Below are 23,439 nucleotides of genomic sequence, written 5' to 3'. Positions count from 1 at the left end.
TTCCTCTTCCTCCTCCTTTAACTTATTGTCCTTCTTTTCCTTCCTCTTTTCTTGTTTACTTTTTTCTTCTTATTATTATTAAGTCGCTTCTTTTTCCTTTTCTTCTTCAAGAATAAGAATAAATATTAATACTACAACTACAACTACAACAACTGCTACTACTACTACTACTGCTGCTGCTACCTATATGCCTATCTATCTATCTATCTTTCTATTCATCTATCTATCTACCCATCCATTCATCCATCCATCCATCTATCTATCATCTGCTCATTTACACAAACCATTCACTGATAATTAAATTCCCCTGGGCAACAAATACAAAACAATGACCTAAGTATGACACCAGCACGAAATTACGATCTCATCTAAGTCAGCTAGTCGTCGTCGTCCTCCTCCTCCTCCTCCTCCTCCTCCTCCTCCTCCTCCACTTGGCCTCTCTCAGTAGCCCCCAGCAGGTAGCTCGGACGGATGCCAGATAACACAAGACGTCTTTGGAATCTACGGGGATTAAATTTGTTGGAAGTGGCAGGGAGAACCTAGTGGGATATTGGATCCGGAGCGCTAAAAACGTCTTAGATCGAATTTTCATTACCTTTTTTCTCCCCGCTGCGTCTTCTGTCACCTGCCTTCCCAGTAATGCAAGTCTTTCAGGTTCTCGGTACTACTTTTTATTAATCCGAGAAAAAGATGAATGGGATGAAGATAGACGTGGTTGTGCAAGGTAAAGGAAAGGTTAAGGTGATAGGGAAAAGTTACTATAGGAGAAGGTGAAGGAGGATCATGGGGTACTGTTACATAGGAGGTCTGGGTGAAGGGCGAGGTAGGAAATACGTAAACTGAGTTCCTGAAGGTGGCTAAGGAGAAGTTGGGGGAAATAGTTACAGGTAAAGAAAGGAAGTTATGTTAGAATTTAGTAGTGAAGGAGCAGGTTCATGGGATAGTGGTACGTAAGAGGCCTCAGTGAAGGAAGAGGTAGGACTGGTACAAGTTTAGTTCCTGAAGGTGGCGAAGGAGAAGTTGGGAATACTAGGTACAGGAAAGGTAAGAAAGGTGAGGAGGTATTTACCAAATGAAGAGGTAGAGAAGATCATCGAGTAGTGGTATGTAAGAGCTCTGGGTGAAGGGAGAGGTAGGAAGGACAGAAGCTGAGTTCCTGAAGGTGAAGGAGGCTGAGAGGGATGGAGGGAAAGTTGAGAAGGCAGTGAGGTGAATTTCTTTGGAAGTTTGTTGCTGTTATGTTTCAGTATGACGGGCCACTGGGATGTGTGTGTGTGTGTGTGTGTGTGTGTGTGTGTGTGTGTGTGTGTGTGTGTGTGTGTGTGTGTGTGTGTGTGTGTGTGTGTGTGTGTGTGTGTGTGTGTGTGTGTGTGTGTGTGTGTGTGTGTGTGTGTGTGTTTTCAAGAGACTGGCACGTACTGATTTCAACATTATGACTGCTAATGAAGGTATTGAATTTGTGTTAAAATCTTTCAACTCCATCGCTCCTTTTACTTCAACTATACCCTTCGGAATTATACTCTTAATTTGCACCAGACGACATGACTAAACTTAGAAATTCACATAGTAGTGGGAAACTTATAGGGTGTGGGTCGTGACGGATACATAGGTGGATAGTTCTTCTCTGTCACTCCACTTCTATTTAACTAACCTTCAGAAGTCATAGAAGTGGGTAAGTTAAAGGGTGCAGGTAGTGATGGATATGTAGGTAGGTAGTGCTCTCCCCTGTGACCCCCACGTGTTCTGGCAAGGAGCAGTGCGAGAGCTGAGAGCCACCTGAGGGAAGGAGGGAAAGAAAGTTAACAGAGCGGCAACTCCTTACTGCTTGGATGTTAGTGCCGACAGACCTCTCGCGCAAGCCAATCAGTAATTGATGCCGGAAGTGTACAAACTTTTATCATTTCTCTCTCAAACCAAACATGAAAAAAAAAAAAAAAAATCACTGGTTATTCTATTCTCGGTAAACAGTTGTATGTGGGTAATTCATCTGTCTGTTCCACCGCATCACCGCCGCCGCCTCTACCTCCCACGCTCACGTTCACAGCCTCGCAGTGTTCATGGTAATTTCAGAACATTTTTTTCTTTCTTTTTTCTTTTTTTTCCCGATTACGTATTTACAGCTGGCGTGGGATGGTAAAGTGGTTGCCGTGACGCGCATCTACATATTATGGTTACTTTATTGTATTATTCCGAGGAACACACTTTGAATACACAAATATGAATGTAAGCTTTCTGGTATTTATGTTTGTTTGAGATTTAACTTCGCTCGCAGCTGCTCCGCGCCATAAGCAAACAAATAAGCAGTCTGATTATAAAATGGAATTAGCTTCTGATCTGTCATAGGACTTGTTAAAGGAAATAAACTGTATAAACTGCTTTACGTAATAAGAGACGGAAAACAACGAAACCTACATACCTTTAGTTCACGGAAACCCTCTGCTCTTGTCCTTACACTCAGACGTATGTTCTGTATCCTTCTTTCATTACCTCACAGCAAGCCACTGGGAAGTATGAGGAACAGATCAAGTATTTCCAAGTACTACATGCATTCAACCAGCAAACACACACTACCGAGTCAAAACATAAAAATTAGATAGCTATACAGGATATATAACAAGAGAAACACGACCCCTCTTAAAAAAAAAACAAAAAAACAACAACATTAAGTGTATCAAATATTGTGTACTTACGATAAAGGAAACAGAATCTTTATACCTCCTAAGATTTTACCATGATACAGAAAATGGATGGGGCCTGAAGGGAAGGAGGCAGAGGTAGGGAGGAGGCGGAGGAGGAGAGGGAGAGGGAGAGGGTAGGAGAGGGAAGGAGGCAGAGCAAGGTGGAATACGAGGAGGAGAGTGGGAGTGGAGAGGAACGGAAGGTAGGGTGGCAGGAATGAGCGAAATTCTTAGCTACATGAGATTCTTGTATATTGGGTAGAGACAAGGTAGGCGGCGGTACTGAGCCAGCAACACACACACACACACACATAAACATGAAAGTGTATTGACTAACGAGGTACAGGAATTCCACCCTTCTCTCTCTCTCTCTCTCTCTCTCTCTCTCTCTCTCTCTCTCTCTCTCTCTCTCTCTCTCTCTCCTGCTCCTCCTCCTCCTCCCTCCTGCTCCTCCTCCTCCTCCTTCTCATTATTTTTCCCCTCCTCCTTCCACTACCTTCTTTTTTCTTCTTACATTTTTATCTTTTATTTATGTTCTTTTATCTTCCTTCATACTTTCTTCTCCTTCATTCCATTATCTTCATCCTCTCCACCACCACCACCACCACCACTGCTACTACTACTACTGCTACTACTACTACTATTACAAATGTCACTGTAGCTACTTTTCTACTCATATCAATCAGCCAAATAACAAGTCACCTCTATAAATGGAGTTACAATTATAAATTTACCTCCCCCCCTCTCTCTCTCCCTCTCTCTCTCTCTCTCTAAAGTAATCGCTCACTCTCTTATTTATTTTCCCTCTCTTTATGCCTCTATCCCTTGATCTGCCTCCGCCTTCATTTGTGTGGGTGTAGACTGCAAATAACAGTAAGTCAGGATGTAAGAGAGAGAGGAATGTATGATGAAATTCCGCGTAAAGTATGTGTGTGTGTGTGTGTGTGTGTGTGTGTGTGTGTGTGTGTGTGTGTGTGTGTGTGTGTGTGTGTGTGTGTGTGTGTTAAGCCCGTGGTCATGTCTAATACAGAAATCATTTAGAAAAGCAACAATAAAAAATCTGAGCCAAAACAACTTCATTATGACACATTAATTTATCATCACCATCATCATCACCCTCATCACCATCCCTTATATTATCTGATTTAATCCACTTTTTTCCACCAAGTCAGCAACACACGGCAAAAAGAGCAAGAAAAATTCACACACATACACACACACATCAAGCGGCAAGATTTCCAATAACAGGCACACAAAAAGATACGAGATGAGAGGATTGTGTGAATGCGAAGCGGCTCACACGTGTTGCTTTGTTCCTAGTGCTGGTGGTGGTGGTGGTGGTGGTGGTGGTGGTGGTGGTGACAGTGGAGGTGTGCGTGTGTGTGTGTGTGTGGGTGTGTATAGATGTTTTACCTTTTTTTTTACAATTATTTTTTTTCTACTTGTGGTGTAAGGTTAGTTTTAGGCATTTTCCAAAAGATCAAATAAAAGAGAAGGGCATTTCTTTTTTTCTACGGAGCTGTTGCGGTGTAGGAGACTGTCCAATGAAATATATATAAAGAAAAAAAAAACAATTGAGAAAGCAGGGAAGGTGTTAAATCACTGCTCCCCCCAAAAAAAAAAAAAAATAAAAATTAACTGGTGAAGGAGTTTCCGGAAGATTAGTCAGTTTAGTTCTACAGATGTCTTGATGCTCCTCCTTGGAAATAGGAAAGAGAGAGAGCATAAACAAGCAAAGAGTTCCAGTGTGTGTGTGTGTGTGTGTGTGTGTGTGTGTGTGTGTGTGTGTGTGTGTGTGTGTGTGTGTGTGTGTGTGTGTGTGTGTTTACGGAATCATGAACACACTATTCTCTCCCTCTGCGCTGAAGAAAAACACAAATACACCTGGAAATTCTGAATATGGAGTCCGATGTTGTTGTTTCTTTTTAATTAGCGGAGCCTCAAAAAGTCCGCATTGAATAAGATTAGCTATTATGCTTTGAAAATGCGTAATTAACACTGCAGGGCAAGTCCATATTACTGCGAAAATCAATAGGTATAGAAATCACTCCTTTGATCCCATCGCTCGCTTATCCAAGAAACAGATACATAAAAAGGAAAGAAACAGACGAATAGACAAAATGAATAATTAAATCATGAAACAGATGGCGCCGTTATTATTCTCAGTTCAATGGGTGACTAACATAACAACAACTCTCATCATAATCAGTCTACAGAATACTTATTAACTGGCAGACCAAGCGAATAACCAAGCATGTAAAACGTATACGCAATATGTACAACTATCACCAACAGGTTGCCGCCAAGCAGAAACCCCGAGTGACACCAAGAAAACAGAAGGAAGGAGAAGGGAAACTCAGGCTAACAGTGCAGCATGATGTGGGAAAGCCAGCACGGAAACCACAACCCACATTATTACAGTGACATTACGAAGTTATCTCGCTTAACGTGTCTAACGGGGAATTATTTTCTACGACTTACACATAACCCATATTGCTGTCTGTCTAATTTTGTGCATTATAAACGTCATTTGTTGGGCATAAGTTACGTGACTGGAGAGGCGCTGTCGAGAGACGTGCTTGAGCTCCTTTGCCTGGACCAGTTCTAAAAATACACTAAAATTAATCCATAATGCTGAGTATCTAAGATTATGCGCTACAAACGTCATCTATTGGGCATAAGTAACATGACTGGAGAAGCGTTGACAGGAGAGGTGCTCGATTTCTCGTGCCTAGACCAGATCTGAAATACACTTATTCAGACAAGCCTGTGCAGCGAGATATCACACACTATCAGCGAACATTACTTTATTATTGTAGCCTCATCTGCTCGATATCGTCCCGCTTTGTCCTCGTAACAAAAGAAAACGCCTCTTTGTCTCACTGATGGATATTCGGAGGTCAGAGTGCCCCCCCCGTGAAGCGCCAATGACACCAGCACGCGCCGGGCCAAGCGAGGCAATGGTGACATATACGTGCATTCTTCCTAGCCATACAAAGATGTATGGTCGCCCTGTCTGGGAGAGGGAGCCGGGCGGGTCTTAAGTACACTAACTCCGGCGATGATCGGATTGTCACGCTGCTCAATATGCCGAACTAAAAATCTTTATTCGAAATATTCAAAATGCTCAAAATTATCTTTCATGCGCATTCTCTGGCCACAAGTCACACAGCATGGGGTAAAAATAGATGCATTAATTTTTCTTGCCGTCTACCTATTCAGTTACAAGAGAGGTGGTCGTGATTTTTTCCTGTAACTCCGACGAGACACATTACGGGTTTCTTGATAGTCGATTCTTCTCACCAGCCTGTGTTCTGTGGCAGCAACCCTCACCATTACAAAACTCGTGGTTGCGTCCGTAGAGGTGAAGGAAACATTGCATCCTTTGTATGATAACTTTAATGATATGACAACAGTAGGCCTAAGAATCATTATATCGTTTCTAAATGCACGCATACTCTAAGTGAATATGATCTATCTGCACGCCAATTTTGCGCTGCACTCTTGGCCTACATTATAAGATCTACACTATTTGTCACAAGCAGTAAATTGCGCATCAGTATTTTTTACGTCCAAATATTTACTTCCCTGCCTGAAAAAAACTAATAGCCTCTGTCCTTACATGGCTGACAAATAAAGTTCATATTGAAACAAAGCTTTTTGACAAGACTTCTCTACATACTCGTATGTACCGGCGAGACACGTATATCATTATTCACACACGTGTAGGCATGGGTGGGTGACGATGAGGCGGGGAGAGAAAGGGTAATGAATCTGATATAAAGTGCTGGGTTTCTCTCTCTCTCTCTCTCTCTCTCTCTCTCTCTCTCTCTCTCTCTCTCTCTCTCTCTCTCTCTCTCTCTTACTTATCAAAAATTATGACAGAAAACGTACCTCTTCAAAAATACAGACACAAAGAGATACTATATAATGCAGATCTGGACAGACGAATATATTAAACCCTCTAACTTGACTTGCTGCTGTTCAAATATTGCACTTGGACAATGAACCGCCCACCTGGACACAATAAAACACTGCTGCTGAACACGGCAAGAGAGAACAAGAGATCAAGAAGGAAACACGAAATGACACCAGTTTTCTATGTTGACTCACGAGCCATTTGACGTGTACATGTTCTTCTGTGTCTAAAAATAAATTAAAAAGGGAAAGAACGAACTGGTTACATGCATTGGCTTGGGTTTTTTATGAGTGAATTTAAAGGAAAGTAATGTAAAGGAAGAACAAACAGCAACTCACATATTGGCTCTCACAAGGGTGTTTGTTATACACAGCATGATGTAAAGGATAGGATAGTAAAGGCGAAGGATAATCCCCACCTTCCTTTATACAGAGAGAGAGAGAGAGAGAGAGAGAGAGAGAGAGAGAGAGAGAGAGAATTGACAAGCATCTAATTTGTACAATCATATATTTGTAATGGTGATAAATTAATAAACTAGTCCAACTCATGAAAGCATTCCAGTCTAACACACGGAGCAAGAGACAAGAGACAGACGTACTACCTACCTTGAGTGCTGGCTAGTGAAGGAGTGAGTGATGAGCGGAGAGGGAGCACTTTCAGAGGTCGGTGGGGTAACTGAGAGGACTAGGGACACCGTAGGAACATACTGGTGGCGGTGGTGGTGGTGGTGGTGGTGATCGTGGAGAGGTTAAAAGAAGGAACGAAGGACCAGAAATTAAGAAGGCAGGTAAAGGAGTGGAAAGGATAAAGGTACAGGAGAAGGAACGAGGGACGATAAAGTATAAGAAGTACAAAAATAGAAGAAAAAGGAGACAGGGGAACAAGGAGGAAGGGAAATACAAGCTATAGCCCGAGGGTATGTGGTAAAGTCCTTATTACGACATGTTAGGGGGAGCAAACTATGGCAAACTGAACTACACAGATGAATAGACAGACAGACAGACAGACAGACATGAAGAATAGGCTTTTGTACAATCACAGGTAAATTGACCTCAAAATGTGTTTAATTTCTGGACCAACTCTCTCTCTCTCTCTCTCTCTCTCTCTCTCTCTCTCTCTCTCTCTCTCTCTCTCTCTCTCTCTCTCTCTCTCTCTCTCTCTCTCTCTCTCTCAGTCAATCATTCGTGCTACGCTCTTTCATACACATCCCTTAGGCATGAGCAACACACACAAGGTCCCGAGACTAATCTAATTTGTTACTGTACGTTTGTTTATCCAGTCCTCACGAAATGCCTCAATAATACGAGAAAACGAGTGTGTTTACTGTATACAGGGTGGGAAAATGCTCCGTGAATGCCCCGCCGCCAGCAGACAACCACCTACATGAATATAAACGAGTGTGCTACGCTGATTGGACGCTGGATGTACTGAGGCGTGTGTGGGTGGAAGGGACAGGGGCTTGCTATACGTAATACGGGTTTTATGTGACCATTTTTTCGAGAGTTCTCCTAATAATTTTTTTTTTTTTGTTACTGGGTCTGATACTTCGTTGTTGTTGTGGTTGTTGTTGTTGTCGTTGTTGTTGTTGTTTTATTTTTCTTTTTGTTCTTTTCTTTTCTTCCCTTGTTTTATTTTTGTTCTTGTCCTTGCTCTTGCTGTGCTTCTCGCTCTCTTCTTTTTCTTCTTATTCTATCTATTTTTTTGTTCTTGTTTCTTGTTCTTGCCCTCTTCCTCCTCCTCCTTCTTCTTCTTGCTCTTTTCTTTTCTTCTTGTTGTTTAACTCTTTTGTTCTTGTTCTTATTCTTCTTGTTCTTTTCTTTTCTTATTTTTGTTTTCCTTCTTGTTCTACTACTACTAATACTACCGTCTAAAACCGCCAATAATCTTATAAATATAGCCCTCAATAGCCATAAAACGACAAGATATATGTACTAAACTATTACTGGAAGAAAACGAAACTCTCACGCAATGAAAGTGAGAAAAAGAAGAAGAGGGAAAAAAAAGTCGATAATAAAAATATTTTCTGAACACATAGCACAAGAGAGAGAGAGAGAGAGAGAGAGAGAGAGAGAGAGAGAGAGAGAGAGAGAGAGAGAGAGAGAGGAGTACCTCCTCGTCTCAGTAACTGTTGGTCTCGAGCGGACAATTTAACCATAGCGTTTGGAAAGTGCTGGGTTACTAGAAGAAAGAAAGAAATAGTGCTACTCTCTCTCTCTCTCTCTCTCTCTCTCTCTCTCTCTCAACCAACCACGATGTGACTGCTGAAATAGATAGATAGATAGATAGATAGATAGATAGATAGAGAGAGAGAGAGAGAGAGAGAGAGAGAGAGAGAGAGAGAGAGAGAGAGAGAGAGAGAGAGAGAGAGAGAGAGAGAGAGAGAGAGAGCAACAAGTGCCTGTACCATTCCGGTAATAACCACACATTTCTGGTAAATTCACGACCGACTGTTACGGAAGAAGGAAAAAAAAAAAAAGACACACTGACTTGAAATATTTTACACTCAGGCAAGCACTCTGATTTGAAATATGAAAAATACATTAGCTCGTATTGAATGCAGTGCTGATGGTTTTTCGAGTAGTGCTGGAAGTTTTGAGGGAAGTGCAAGTAATCATTAGAGTCTTGTTCCCCTAAACCTTCAACTGCTTATGACATTGTTGACTGTATTCTTAAGCGCTTTGCTCTCTCACAATGGCGTGTTTGGAATGTCGCAGATGTGATTAGTTGAGTTCTGGGTTTTCATGGGCGTTTCTTCCCATGTGGCCACGCAGAATTCTTGATAAACTTCTCCCTCATCTTTAGTTTAAACATATGTACATTTTCTTGTCTTGATTTACATTCTGCTCTGATGTAATATATTAGTTTCACTCATTTGTGCGCAAAAAAATATCTCAAACAAACAATATCACTTATATCATGAATAATCTTGACATTCGCAATACAGAACACTTATTCAACTACCACTGAAATCATATGAATACCCTTGAAAATCCCAATAACTCCCACAATAGCGATTTGATATTAATAATGAAACGCAGAAACATTTAATAACAAGGACTTATGACATTTGTGACTTCAACTGAACAGCCATTAATGAATTTACTAAGCAAAAATTAAAACTGCAGATGGTAAAAGATTTGAGCACTTCGATTACTGTTTAAGGTGTCATTGATATCTATCGAAGTTATACTCTTAAGTTACTTTAGACCACTTGATTAGTTTAAGGAGAAATGTTAAGAGATGTCGTATTATCTTTCATTAATTATGTTTTACTTTTAAGTGTTCGGGAGACTAACCAAGGACAACAAAGGCGGAAAAAAAAGCCAAACTTGCCGCTTCTAAACAATAATAATAATAAAAAAAAAAAAATAGTCAGGCCAATTTAGTTCCAGACTGTTTATGCCAAGATGCCAGACGTTAAGACCAAAGTGATGAACCGTCCATGCACTGCGGGATCACTGGGAGGAACCTGCGTAAGGGGCGACTTGAATGGTGGCTGAGGAAGGCGATTAATTTGCCAACCGATCTGCCGGCAATTAGTCAGTTCGTTAGCAAGTTACTCTGTCGGACAATCTGTTAGTTAGTCAGTCAGGTAGCCAATCAGTCTGTTATTCATGCGTTCGTCTGTCAGTCAACCAGTTAAAAGATGATATGAAGATACGTCATAATAATACGTGCATTTTTTAGAGAGAACGCAATGGAATTTAAAGTAATATGTGTTATAATTACACACACCAACACACGGACGCCCACATCCAGCATCCTCACACACACACACACACACACACACACACACACACACACACACACACACACACACACAGAGACTGCACGAAACTAAATCCTCTTTTATGGTCTAAGGGGCTAATAATGGTTCGATAAATAGATAGATAAATAAATAAGTCCTCATATTTCTTTTCTAAACGCACAATTAACAACTAACGAGACAATAATAGCACAGGTCTTTTACCGTCCATAAAACGCAGTTACCACAGTATGTTTTAGAATGAGTCATATGGTAAAGTTAACAAATAAGTCTACTGCAATATACAAGATTATGTTAACCCATTCAGAGCACTATAAGTTTGCATGAAGTCTCAGTAAGGAAAGACAGTTAGAGGTAAATGTGTGACTTTTCCAAGCTACGGAATCACGTGAGAAAAAGTAGGGCAAAACATGTGTTGAGAAAGTTGTAGTTGATTATAAGGAAACTTGTCTAGCTAGAAATACTTAACTGATCTTTCCATATCATAGAGAGGTTTGCATGATTTAAAATACTAACATAACTATGCATGTAAAGAAGTCACACTGAGGTTACTATCACATCGCGATATTAAAAAAAATCTTTCCCTACCACGCACACAAAAATTACAGAGGTTACCGTCATCACACACCTTACATAATCATGACTTAAGTTACCATTACGTGTTATGGTCCGAACAGTGAAAGTTTACCGGCACTGAGTAATTTAGACGCCGCTTGACATCAGAGTAGCTCATGTGTAGCGGCGTGCGTGAACCACAGCCGCTACAACGTACGAGAAATGGATCAGGGTGAAGGAGAAGGAAAAACCGTGTTACAGAGAGAGAGAGAGAGAGAGAGAGAGAGAGAGAGAGAGAGAGAGAGAGAGAGAGAGAGAGAGAGAGAGACTTTCGGGTGATCCCTAAACTTGGTGTTAGCGTGAAAACTTGGACTAATTAAGGGCTTCTCATCTTCCCACAGACAATGGTGTTCCGCCTTCAGCCCTGGTGTTCTCTCCTTCTGGTGGGCGTCGTGGTGGTGCTCGGCGTTTGTGCAGGCGTGGGAGAGACCATCCCTCCTCCCATCTGCTTCAACCAAAAGTTAGTTCTCACGCCCTACGCCCGGAGACTCTGCGCTGCACTCAATGACATCTCCAAATTTTCACGAGCAATGGAGGACTACCTGGATGCCCAAGGTAACTGTGTGTGCGTGTGTCTTCGTCTGTAGTGTTCCTCCTTCTGTGGTTACTATTTTTATTTTCTTATTCTTGAGTTTGTGTTTCGTATTTTCCATTTTTGTCATTGTTCTTGTGTCAGGAATTCCTTTTTTTTATTTTAGCTTTCATTGTTTTTTTTTCGTTTTTCATTGTAGTTATGTCTGGGATTCCTGTTTTTTAAGCTTTCATTGGTCTTGTATACGTGTTTCTTATTTTCATATTTTCATTGTTCTTATGTCTGTGATTCTTGTTTTCAAGTTTTCGTAGTTATTTAGTCTGATTCCTGTTTTTTTTTTTTTTTAAGTTTCCATTGTTATTGTGTTTGTGATTCTCTTTTTTTTTTTTTAAGTTTTCTCATTGTTCTTGTGTCTATTTTTCTGAGTCTTCGTTGCTCTTTTCAAGTTTACTTCATTGAAATACGTAGATTTTCTTTTTTCGTTCATCTTTATTCTTCATAGGCAAAACATTCTTTCCACCTCAGTTAATTTCTATAAGTGTTTCTGAATTTTTCTTTCTTTCCATTGCTCTCACTCTCATTCTTTCATTTTCATTTCGTTGCATTTGTATTTCCTCCCCTTGTTTTTATCTGAGTTCATTTCTGTAAGTGTTTTTGATTTAGCTTTTTTTCTTTTACTGCTTTTACTCTTATCCTTTTAATTTTCCTATGCATTATATATTTTCCCCTGTTCTTATACACCACATATCCTAACACCTAAACATCATCGTATCTACGTAATAACCTCAAAACCATTAACGACCACCACTAACCTACACTCCCTTACATACCCTTGTCATAAACTTCACACAAACTTCCTTAAACTCAAGCCACACAACCCATTCCCTCGGTACACCAACGCCGCCACGGACACAGCAAGCTTCTGTAATCATCTGCACACATCCATCTCTCTGCAATACCCTATACTCGTTTGCCGCCATCCTTCACTTCACAAGGAACTATTTAAAACTTCTGCTGCACGATCCATTTACTAAACACACCAATGCCTTTCCGGGCAAACCACTCGGAAGTTAGGCAACCTCTCCTTCCTTCTCTTGAGTCTTCAGTGCTGTGGTACTTTCTCCGTTCCTTTCTCCATCTAGAAGACTAGTGTGGCATTCTAAGAGACAAAATATTGATTAATGCAATTCACTGCCACCATGGTATTATAATCTATAGCGCTCTACGTCAAAAAGTATTAAGCTAAAATTTGTGGTATTCTTTTTTCTTGATGACAGATAAAGGAAGATGAAATAAGATAAAGGAAGGCAACTTGAGGAGCTAATCCTTCGTATGCTGAGCGTCGCCATAAGTTTTAAGCTTTTACTGCGCTACCCGGTTAGGTTAGGTTAGGTTAGGTTAGGTTAGGTTACATTTGGGGACCATGAAGGAAGTTGGAAATTATTATTCTAGGCAATATTTTCATGGAATCTTCATGGATAACGCTTAATAACATAAAAAAAAAAAAAACGTAAGAAAATATGGGAAGCTGTAAGAGGCCTGACGTAAAAATCCCGAGATGAAACGTAATTTCCTATTATCATCATTCATTTACAAATATTATCCTCATACTTTAACAAGGACTGAATTTATAAAGCAGCCCAAACAACCATTACCGTCTCTCGTTATCTTGCAAATCTGCCATTGTCACATGACCCAGATCGCCCACGCTGCACCAATACCTTTGTCTCATTAACTCACCCACCTCTACCACCACCACCACCACCGCCACGTTCTGTCATCATAGCAAAGTCAGCCAAGCCTTCATCCCCGCCCACCTATCACGCGCCACTGCTCTCTAACAAGGATTTTTTGTTGATCTTCTGGCGTATGGGTACCCACGGAGATTTTAAGCTCAAACATGACATTATGAATACAAATACAAGTTTGGTCTTGTTCTCCCTCGCTTCAACGCTTCTTTTTTTCTTTACTTTTTCGTCTCCTGGTGTATAGGGAAGGAATATTATATACGAATGTTTTTATACGGCTTTTGTGACAGGCTCAGAAATTTATCAGTATTTATGACATTATTTTTCTTCAAAGTAGAAGTAGGTGATGGTTTAATTTTTCTAGTGTCACTATTAAACAGAAAACAGAGAGAGATTAAACAGAAAGAGATGCGCGGTAGGAGCAAATACGTTTAAAAATCCCATGTATCTAAACGAAATAAATGAAGAAAGTAAGAAAGAAAGAATAAAGGAAAGAAAAACGTAGAAAGAAGAAGGAAAAAATACAGAATATACAAAGAAAAAAATAAAGAAATAGAAAGAAGAAAGGGACTCACAAACCTCACGATTCCTTATTCAGCACAAAGGAACAAATCATAGTGCTCTCAGATCTTTAGCGACAAGTGATGGCGTAAAATGCTACAAATAAAGGAGCTATTTCAGGATTTTTGACGCACGGGCTGAGTCTCGCGTTTAAACATCAATACTTACCAGGAAACTCAAGCCTGGTATGAAATCAAAGCAAAAAGCATATCCAATATATAATTATCATCAATATTCCAATGTTAGCATGTCTGAGTGTTGGTGGCTCAGTCTTCATTGCAAAGCGTCACGAAGGTGTGTCTGCTCGTCAATTAATAAGGAAACACTTCGCTTGGCCTCATTTCGCCTCGGTTCGTGCAGTGGCGTCGTGTTGAGCTGGATGAGATGAGACTGGGATACCAAGATGGTGCAATGATGGTAAAAATAATGTGATGAGATACGTAGTTGATGATAAGATGATAATGATGAGATGAGGGTGATGATAATGCAACGAGATGCAAGGAATGTAATTAGTGGTAGTGGTGGTGGTGGTGTTGGTGGTGGTGATGATGATGATGATGATGATGATGATGATGATGATGATGATGATACTACTACTACTACTACTACTATTACTACTACTACTACTACTACTATTACTACTACTACTACTACAAATAATAATAATAACAATAATAATAATACACCAACAAAATGAAACATCACTCTGCACATCACAAATTGAAATGCAAGTGAACGAACGAAAACTGTAAAATGAAAACTGGTCAGGAGAGAAAGAGACAGAAAAAGAAAAAGTCATACACACACACACACACACACACAACATACAGCGCATTATAATTTGCACCAATATCAACATGAGGATGAACACAGATACCTGATGGAAATGGAACTGTGAAAAGGATTAAAAAGTAAAAAAAAACAAAAAACAAAGAGGAGGCAATTCAACACAGCAGGAAAGACAGAAAATACTCAGAGGAAAAGATGCAGCATAACTTTAGTCAGGTGCAAAATAATAATTCTGTGCAGAGGAGAGAAGCATAAATGAGAAAGTGAGAGGAGGAGGAGGAGGAGGAGGAGGAGGGAGTTTAAATAAAAGATGGAGGGAATATTAAACAGAGAGAGAGAGAGAGAGAGAGAGAGAGAGAGAGAGAGAGAGAGAGAGAGAGAGAGAGAGAGAGAGAGAGAGAGAGAGAGAGAGAGAGAGAGAGAGAGAGAGAGACCATGTAATAATAGGCTCAAAGGCGCTTTACGTTAATCAATTTAAGCAACCCTATTAATGTAGTTACGTAAATGACGAGATAAAATAACGTAAAGTAACACAGGAAGAAATAGAATGAGAATCAGAGAGAGAGAGAGAGAGAGAGAGAGAGAGAGAGAGAGAGAGAGAGAGAGAGAGAGAGAGAGAGAGAGAGAGAGAGAGAGAGAGAGAGAGAGAGAGAGTTATTTCAGTAGGGAGGAGGTGCAATATGAGATAGAAATACAAGATAGCGTTCATCAACAGGCAGGGAAACCAACGGGATGACTTAGTGGGTGAAAGATTTAATATTTGATACCAGACTGGCCTCCCTTGCTTCCCTCGTCTCCCTCGCCGCGACTCTTCGGATGAGCAATAACACAAATAACTTCTCTAATGATTAAACAAAACTTTGCCGTCAACAATTAGAAGAAGTGGAAAAACTTATCCCCTCAGTGTTAGAATTTTGATAAGGTGGGGAATGATATATTATGGAAATGGCTAATTATTCATTCTTAGAAAAAAAAAAAAAACTGAGAAGGATAAAAGTTTTTGAATTTGTAATAATTAAAAAGGGCAACGAATTTTTTATTCTTCTACACCCACACCCACCTCCACCTTTCCTCCACCTACAGACAAACAGCATTGAAAATAATCAATCCACAATACATATTCTAATTACAGTACGGTCAATTGCTTTCTAAAACTAAGCATAATGAATTCAAAGCCATACTGTGAACGACTATCCATTTAAAAGCAGGTCATAACATCATTCAGTCATTAGAGTAACACAAATATAACATAATACTCATCTAAGGCAATTTCTCACTACCTGCTTTCATATTTTCATGCCTGCAAACATTTAATCACTGCTTACTTATCCTCATTTCCTTCTAGTTTTCTCCTACAATGAGCACGTTTGAGTCATCTATAGCTTTTACACGCAAAGTCGTGGTGAGAAGTCGAGGTACCTTCAATTCTTACTCCCACTGTGTTTTTCCGTCATTCATGAGTCCTGATGTAAAGACAGTCTTCTACTAATTCTGTTCTGTAAGGAGTCACAACATATCAGAGGATTTAAGATTAAGAAAATGCACTAAACATAGAGACTGACCAAAAGGCAGGCAGGCAGACAGACAGACAGACAGACAGACAAATAGATAGATAGACAGATAGATAGATACATAGATAGATAGACAGATAGACTGATAGACAGAGAGACAGATACATACATACATACATAGATAGATGGGTAGATACAGCTAGATAAGTAGACGGACACAAATAGATATAAAATAGATAACCAGATTGATAAATAAGCCAACTAAAGCAGACAGATAAACACCAGCAGTGTCCGTTACCTCACACAGTCATAAAAACGTTTAATAATCTGAAGTGTCATTTAGTTACGAAAGACTTCCATTAAAATGATTTGTTCCTTTGTTCGCCCTCACACTTCCCAACCTTTAGTATCAACATAAGAACAATGCAGCACTTTTTTTTTGCTCCCATGGTGTTCCGTTCCCCCTTACTGCCATGCCCCTTGTCTCTGTTTCTCAGTCTGTTTTTTTTTTTTCTCTCTCTCTCTCTCTCTCTCTCTCTCTCTCTCTCTCTCTCTCTCTCTCTCTCTCTCTCTCTCTCTCTCTCTCTCTCGTTGGTTCTCTTCATTACTCTGAGTTGTCGGCATTCTAAGCCATCGCCCAGCTGAGAATTATGAAGGTAAAAGTGTGTTTTGTGATGAATTACTGTAACAGTGACAACCGCGATAATAATAATGTCACAATGAAAATAATAATAGTAGCAGCAGCAGGAACATCAACAATAGTAACAACAAAAACAACTATGTATTTTTTTCTAACTGCTTCTATCACAACAACAACAACAACAACAACAACAAGAAACACAGCAACTACTACTACTACTACTACTACTACTACTACTACTGCTACCACCACCACCATCACCACCATTACCAAACCACATCCACTATCTCAGAATATCTCAGAGGCGCTTAACTAACACAAAAACACGACATCATAAAACAATGACATAAGAGAGAGAGAGAGAGAGAGAGAGAGAGAGAGAGAGAGAGAGAGAGAGAGAGAGAGAGAGAGAGAGAGAGAGAGATAGTTACTCATACATATGGTAATCCTCCACTAAGTGTCTCGAGTCGCAGTGTGACGTTCATTGGTAGACGAGTGAGATATTTCGTTTTTCTCAGCTGTTTCACGAGCCGGAGGAAGCATTAGTCAAGTCCAGCTGACGGACAAGCCATAAAGGCACGTCCGTCTGCAATTTTACAGTGAGAAAAAGACATGTTGTAGGTATTATACATGTACGACTGTCTTTTTTTTTCTTTTCTTCCATGAGACGTGGTAGGAACTCTAAGAAAGGTGCAGGGAAGAGAGAGAGAGAAAGAGAGAGGCAGACAGACACTGGGAAGCGTCACGAAAACAGATTAACGCATCAGTCATTCTTTCTACTTACATTTCTTCTGGTTTTCAATTCATAGCGAGGGAATGAGTGACGAGCCGTGGGCATTACACTGGGCAAAGATGGAAAAGCACAAGAGAGAGAGAGAGACAGACAGACAGACAAGGAGGAAAAATGCAGGCAGATGTGTAGACGACTCCCACGCAGAGACTTGGGTAATAATAAAGCACTAAAACTTCCAATACATCCTTTAAAAAAAAAAAAAATCTCTTAGGATCACCTGAATTTAAGCTTCTCCAATCTTTACGTGGGAGGACTGGGAGAGGGGAGAGAGGAGGAGAGAGAGGTAATAGGGAAAGAAAGGAGGGAAGAAAAGAGGCCGGAGGGAACATTTGCGTGGGTGGAGAGTGAAGGAGGGGGTTTAAAGTCGTTCCCCCTTCAGTTAACGAGGAGGAAAACGGTGAGAGGGTAGCGTTCCAGGTACCATTGTCCCCAGTGCACGCCATGGCAGAGGTGCGGCCACGCGTCGGCGGGATGCGAACAGTGGCCGCTCTGAGGGTTAAGAGAGAGATAGATGGAGGGTGACTAAGGAGTACAGGGGGAGAGAGAACGTTCAAATAAAACCAGTAAATAAAAGAGAAAGGAAAGAAAAAAAAAGTCAAGAAAATGTTATGCAAGCTCATACATTTAATATCACTTTATTCACTTAATTCACTCACACGCAAGTCATTTCACTATTACGCCCACGCACACTCCAACATTACCTCACGCACATGTTCACTCCCACACACACACACACACACACACACACACACACACACACACACACACACATCCCTACACAAGCCACGAGGCAAACAGTCAGAGAGAACATTTCACAAACGACCCATTACATTGAGGTGGCGCGGGGAAACTTTATGACACACACACACACACACACACACACAGCGGGAAGAGGAGCGTGGGCAGCAGTCTAGTAATAATTGGTGCCAGCTACAAGGGAATACAACAATAGTGGTTGATTTTACTGTTACGCGCGTCTACCTTGTAAGTGTTCCCATTAAGTGGCGGTGTGTGAAATGTGTGCATGTGAGGGAAGCGTGAGGGAAGGAGCGTGAGACAGGGAGCGTGAGGTAGGGAGTAAAGACAAGGAGCGTGATAATTTATTCTGGTATCTGCTCTTACCTCCACCTCATCTTACCTTACCTCACCTCGCCTCACCTTGCTCTCCTTCCCTGATTTAACGCTCGAGGGAAAGGTGGAGGAGGCGTGGAGGAGATGTGGGTGCGTGACAAAGATCCAATGAAGCCAAGCAAGAACCGCCTCCTTCAGTATCGTCGTATTGTGTTTCTTAATTCTGTGTGGTGTGGGTGGAGGGAGTGATGACAGGGCTACAGTGCCATGTTATCTGAGAGTGGTTCTGCGAGTGTGTGTATTGCATGTGTGTGTGTGTGTGTGTGAGTGTGTTTGCAATGAAGTGTTCTATTTGATACTATTTTTTTTTTTTTGTTGTTGTGACTGCTTTCATCATTATTACCCTTGATTTTCTTCTTAATAATAACCCACCTCGTAGTTTCTTCCAACGTTGCCTCTTTCCCGGGTGTGAGCACAAAACAAAGCCTCAGGTGTTTTATTCATGGCATCCTGCTGCATGACGTGGCGTGTTTTATGTTCCTGGAGGTTTACTAGTATAAAACTTTACCGCTTTTTCATCTTCATGTCCGGCTGTGTGGCATGAAATGTTTCCTCGCAAGCAGACAGGAAAAGAAGCAACAATTTTTCCATAGTGAGCCTAAGGAGGACTGACTCAGGGATATTCAAACTTATGCAATTTTCTTTTCTTTTTTCCTATTTTCCTTTATTTTTCATTTCTTCTTTTTCTTTCTTTCTTTCTTTTGACATATTCCAACATTTACCTCTACTGCAAAACTTCGACACAAGATTGGTTCTCTTATTAATCAGCATATCTCTCCCACCGTAAGAAGTGCTATCATACTCATGGTTAGTGTGCCGTCTGTATACTTTCCTTCGACGTAGTCCAATATTTATCTCTACCGCCGAACTTGGACATCTGACTGGTTCTGTTACTGCCGCAAATGTCTTTCCTTAGCGTACTAAGTGTCTATATCCCTTTTTTTTATGTAAACTTTTATATCATGGACAAAAACAACCGTAGTCACTAATACTATAAATACTACTACTACTTCTACTATTACTACTGCTTCTACTACTACTACTATTACTACTACTACTACTGCTGTACTGGTGCTGCTGTTGCTGCTGCTGCTGTTCTTATCATTAGTACCAGTAGCAGCAGCAACATCACCAGCAACAGTAGTAGTAGTAGTAGTAGTAGTAGTAGTAGTAATTGTTGTTATATTAATAACAAAAAAATAATAATCATAACAGTAATAGTTATAATACATCATCAGTTCCACTACCACCACCACCACCAACAACAACAACAACAACAATAACAATTAAAACAACATACCAACAGAACAAAACAAAACAAAACACACACACACACACACACACACACACACACACACATACGCGAAAGGGAAGGCAGAGGATAGAGGCTACATTAAATTCACAAGGAAGGAAGGAAGGAAGGAAGGAAGCTCGGTTGTGGCCAGGCAAGTACGTCAAATTATGAAGGGAAACGAATGGATGGCAGGAGAAATTGACAAAATTACTCCTTCCTCCAAGTCTTCGATTAACGGCCCAATCAGCGGAAATTGAGGCCTTTGCTAATCAGGCGCGGCAGGTCCTCGTCTGGCAGTCAGTCGGCCTCACGCGTTTCCGAGATGCTAAGTGGAGTGTTTACCGCGCTGTGTCGTTCCCTGGCGAGTTTGAGGTCTCCAGTGTGTTCAGTTTACAGAAAGCAGCACATGGCCAGACAATGAGGTGGTGAGGCGGGAACTACTTCAAGTCGCGGTGAGTGTGGCAGCGGCGGGAGTGGTGCGGTGCGGCTCGGGGAGACTCACCACGCCAGAGATTTGTTCCGTGTTGGCTCTTGTTCTTGTGTTATTTGCTTTGGATACGTGTAAAAAGGGTTTAAGTCATTCGTCTTTTAAGGATAGGTTTAATCTTTGTTTAGCCTTGGTTTGTGTTTTAAGGACCAGTGGTTTATGTCTTTGTGTGTTCGAGTTTAAATAGTTGTTTACTTTTTAAGAACTAAGGTAAAAAAAAAAAGAAAAAAAAACTTATCCTTGGGAACAGTGGGATTAAATAAAAGATGTTTGTGGACTAATTTTGCGATTGCGCTGTTCTTTGGCGGCGAATCACTGAATGACTAGCAACCGGCGAAGTAGCTCGTGTACATTTACGAAACAAATAATGATCGAGTTAATGAAGCAATCCATGTTGAGTGACGAGGCCTCATGACGCCAAACACACACAAAACACACACACACACACACTTAATTAGCATCCAAAAGTGTGAAAAAAAAAGTTTGTAATGGTAGACGACAAAAACGAAAGAACATGAAGTTAATTTTGTTTATTCGAAGTTAGGGAACTATTAGAGAAACAAGCACAAAAATAAGGGTAGATAATTTTACAGATAATCATGGGAAGAATCATCCAGCAGTGAAAGGGTTAACAAAGCTTCCCAAATAAGTACCGATAGTATCATTATTTCGTAACTTAACATGACGACGGCACCTTACTCTTCAAAACCCTTATCGCTCTCCCTGGAGATACGTCTACCTTAAATTGGGCCTTACACTAGAATACAATCATGACGCCGTGTTTCCTTCCTGCCAAACCTGCACTAATACAAGGCTGGACCAGAATGGTGTGTGTAGCTGGTATTCTGTAGCTTGTGTGGCGTGTTGTATAGTGTACTGTAAGGGGCGTATGGTACTTGTAACAGACGTGTGGCGGAGAGAGAGGATGATGCAATAGATAAGTGGTGGTCGTGGTGGTTGTGGTGGTGGTGGTGGTTGTGGTGTGTGCCGCAAATCGTAACTGTGATGTGAGATAAATGTTTCTATAATGTGGCGCTAACGTGATGATATTTGATGTGTGGTGAGATGTGGCCAGTGGAGGACAGACTGGGGACGAGGGAGAGAAGGAGGAGGAGGCGGCGGCTACATGCACGCATTTGACTCATATTGAAGCTTAACTGTTGGCTGATCCTCTTGCTCGGAAGCTTAAGTTGAAGGCCCTGACACTGCACTGGCTGGCTGATAAAGAACGAGGAGGAGTAGGAGGAGGAGGAGGAGGAGGAGGAAGAAGAGGAGGAGGAGGAGGAGGGACAACATTCTTTCTTGTGTTTTATATCTCAAATCAACTAAATTTCCTTACATTCAAAGAGACGCTAATATGAAAAGTGTTATGATACAAAAAGAAACAAACGCATGCCAACAGTCTGCTCGTCATGTGAGAGGAAAGAAAGGGAAGGAAAGCACATTTTTTTCTTTAATTACATTTGGTCACATTTTTCCTTTTCGGTAAAGAAACTCATTTAGTGTTATAGTTTTGATATTTCTTTAGTCAGTCAGTCAATGAGTTAGGTGGGTACTTCGTCGCTTCATGAGTTAGTCAATTAGTCAGGTAATCAGTCATTCATCCATTCAGTCAATTAGTTACTATATTCTTCACCCTGTTTTCGATGGCTATTTTCAGGATAATCTATTTTTAAGTCACCGTGCGCTCATTTCTCATATTTTCATTACGAGTAAACACAATGCAGCCAGAAATAATTTCCCATCACCTCAGACTAACACACCTCTGTCTCTCTGTCCCGCAGCCATCAAGAACAGCATGGGGGTGAACGAGCCGGAGGTCAAACGACAGGACCTTGACCACGTATTCCTTCGCTTCGGCCGCGCCCAGCAGTAGTCAGCGAGGTGAAGCAGCAGCAACAAAAAACCAAACCCTTTGTCGTCAAGAATGAAGAATAATTGTTATTCTTAATATATCTCTCCTTCCCCCCCCATCCTCTGAGCTTGTCACTGGTCCAGGTGCTCCTGTCTCCCGCCTACACGTGAGGTGTTTGTATGTACTCTCACTCGCCCGTCAACACCTCGACATGCGCTTCACACCCGCGTGGGCCAACCTGGCGTCATGGATTTCGAAAATAAAAATACATAAAAGACTATTTTTCCCATTGAGGTGTTATGATGGTACTCTGATTTTCAGTGTTGTAAAAATTGTATTTTGGTTTTGAAAGCCATTACAATAAAAATTGAATGACACTTTACTTACATGGTGTTTTACTCTTTATCCTAACAGTGGGTAGTTAGCGTGGCCTGCTTACTGACGAGGATCTGGCACACACTGATGGGCTGATGCTTCATCGATACCTTGCCAAACAATGAACGAATCTTTCTGAAAAATCACGTACTGGAGGAGAGCTAAAACAAGAAACAAACTACCAATGAAGGTTCTCCACAGATGAGAACACGATATCAGCCTTTCCAGTGATTGTATAAAGTTCCCGAAGCCTCCATCCCACACACACAGCCCGCTTCACCTGCACACACTAAACGTTACCTGTACAAAAAAAAAAAAAAAAAAAAAGGGGCAACTCGCTGAATGGCGGCCACAGTGGGGATACGGGCAAAGTTTGAATTTCGCGGGGAACTTTCGAAAGGTATTTTAAGTTTTAGTTACATGAAGGTGGAAAGACAAGGAAGGGAACCGATTCCAGTATACAGGAGTGAGACTAAAACTACGAAAGGGATATTTTTAGCAAACACTTAAACTAGTACGTTATCAGATAATGCCAAAATAATCCTCCAAACTGTACCATTATGAATTCAGACTCCCTCTGTAGGTGTCTTATTCCCACACACAACAGCAGCAATTTCAGCCCTGCCGTCACCAGGATTACAAGATAGAGGCTTCGTAAGTGGCGCCCCCTAGTGATCCTTCAGTCATGACGCAGAGAGAGGGGAGGAAGGCAGAGCTCGTTGCCGCCATGTGTGTGTGTGTGTGT

The 23,439-nt window shown here is 41.0% G+C and overlaps 1 protein-coding gene across 1 annotated transcript in view; it reads left to right on the top strand.

The window, feature by feature from the left end:
• LOC135107009 (myosuppressin-like) overlaps positions 1 to 22,701 on the top strand; it is a 54,846-nt gene extending 32,145 nt beyond the window's left edge. The window contains exons 2-3 of the mRNA XM_064016540.1: positions 11,320 to 11,533; positions 22,249 to 22,701. Of these exons, the coding sequence (XP_063872610.1) occupies positions 11,323 to 11,533; positions 22,249 to 22,340 (303 nt within the window). The 5' untranslated portion in view covers positions 11,320 to 11,322 and the 3' untranslated portion in view covers positions 22,341 to 22,701. The remainder of the gene's footprint in view (positions 1 to 11,319; positions 11,534 to 22,248) is intronic.
• Positions 22,702 to 23,439: the final 738 nt, after the last annotated feature.

Source organism: Scylla paramamosain, chromosome 14 (genome assembly GCF_035594125.1).
Source record: "Scylla paramamosain isolate STU-SP2022 chromosome 14, ASM3559412v1, whole genome shotgun sequence".
NCBI lineage: Eukaryota > Metazoa > Arthropoda > Malacostraca > Decapoda > Portunidae > Scylla > Scylla paramamosain.
This window is presented reverse-complemented; position numbering and strand designations above follow the sequence as displayed.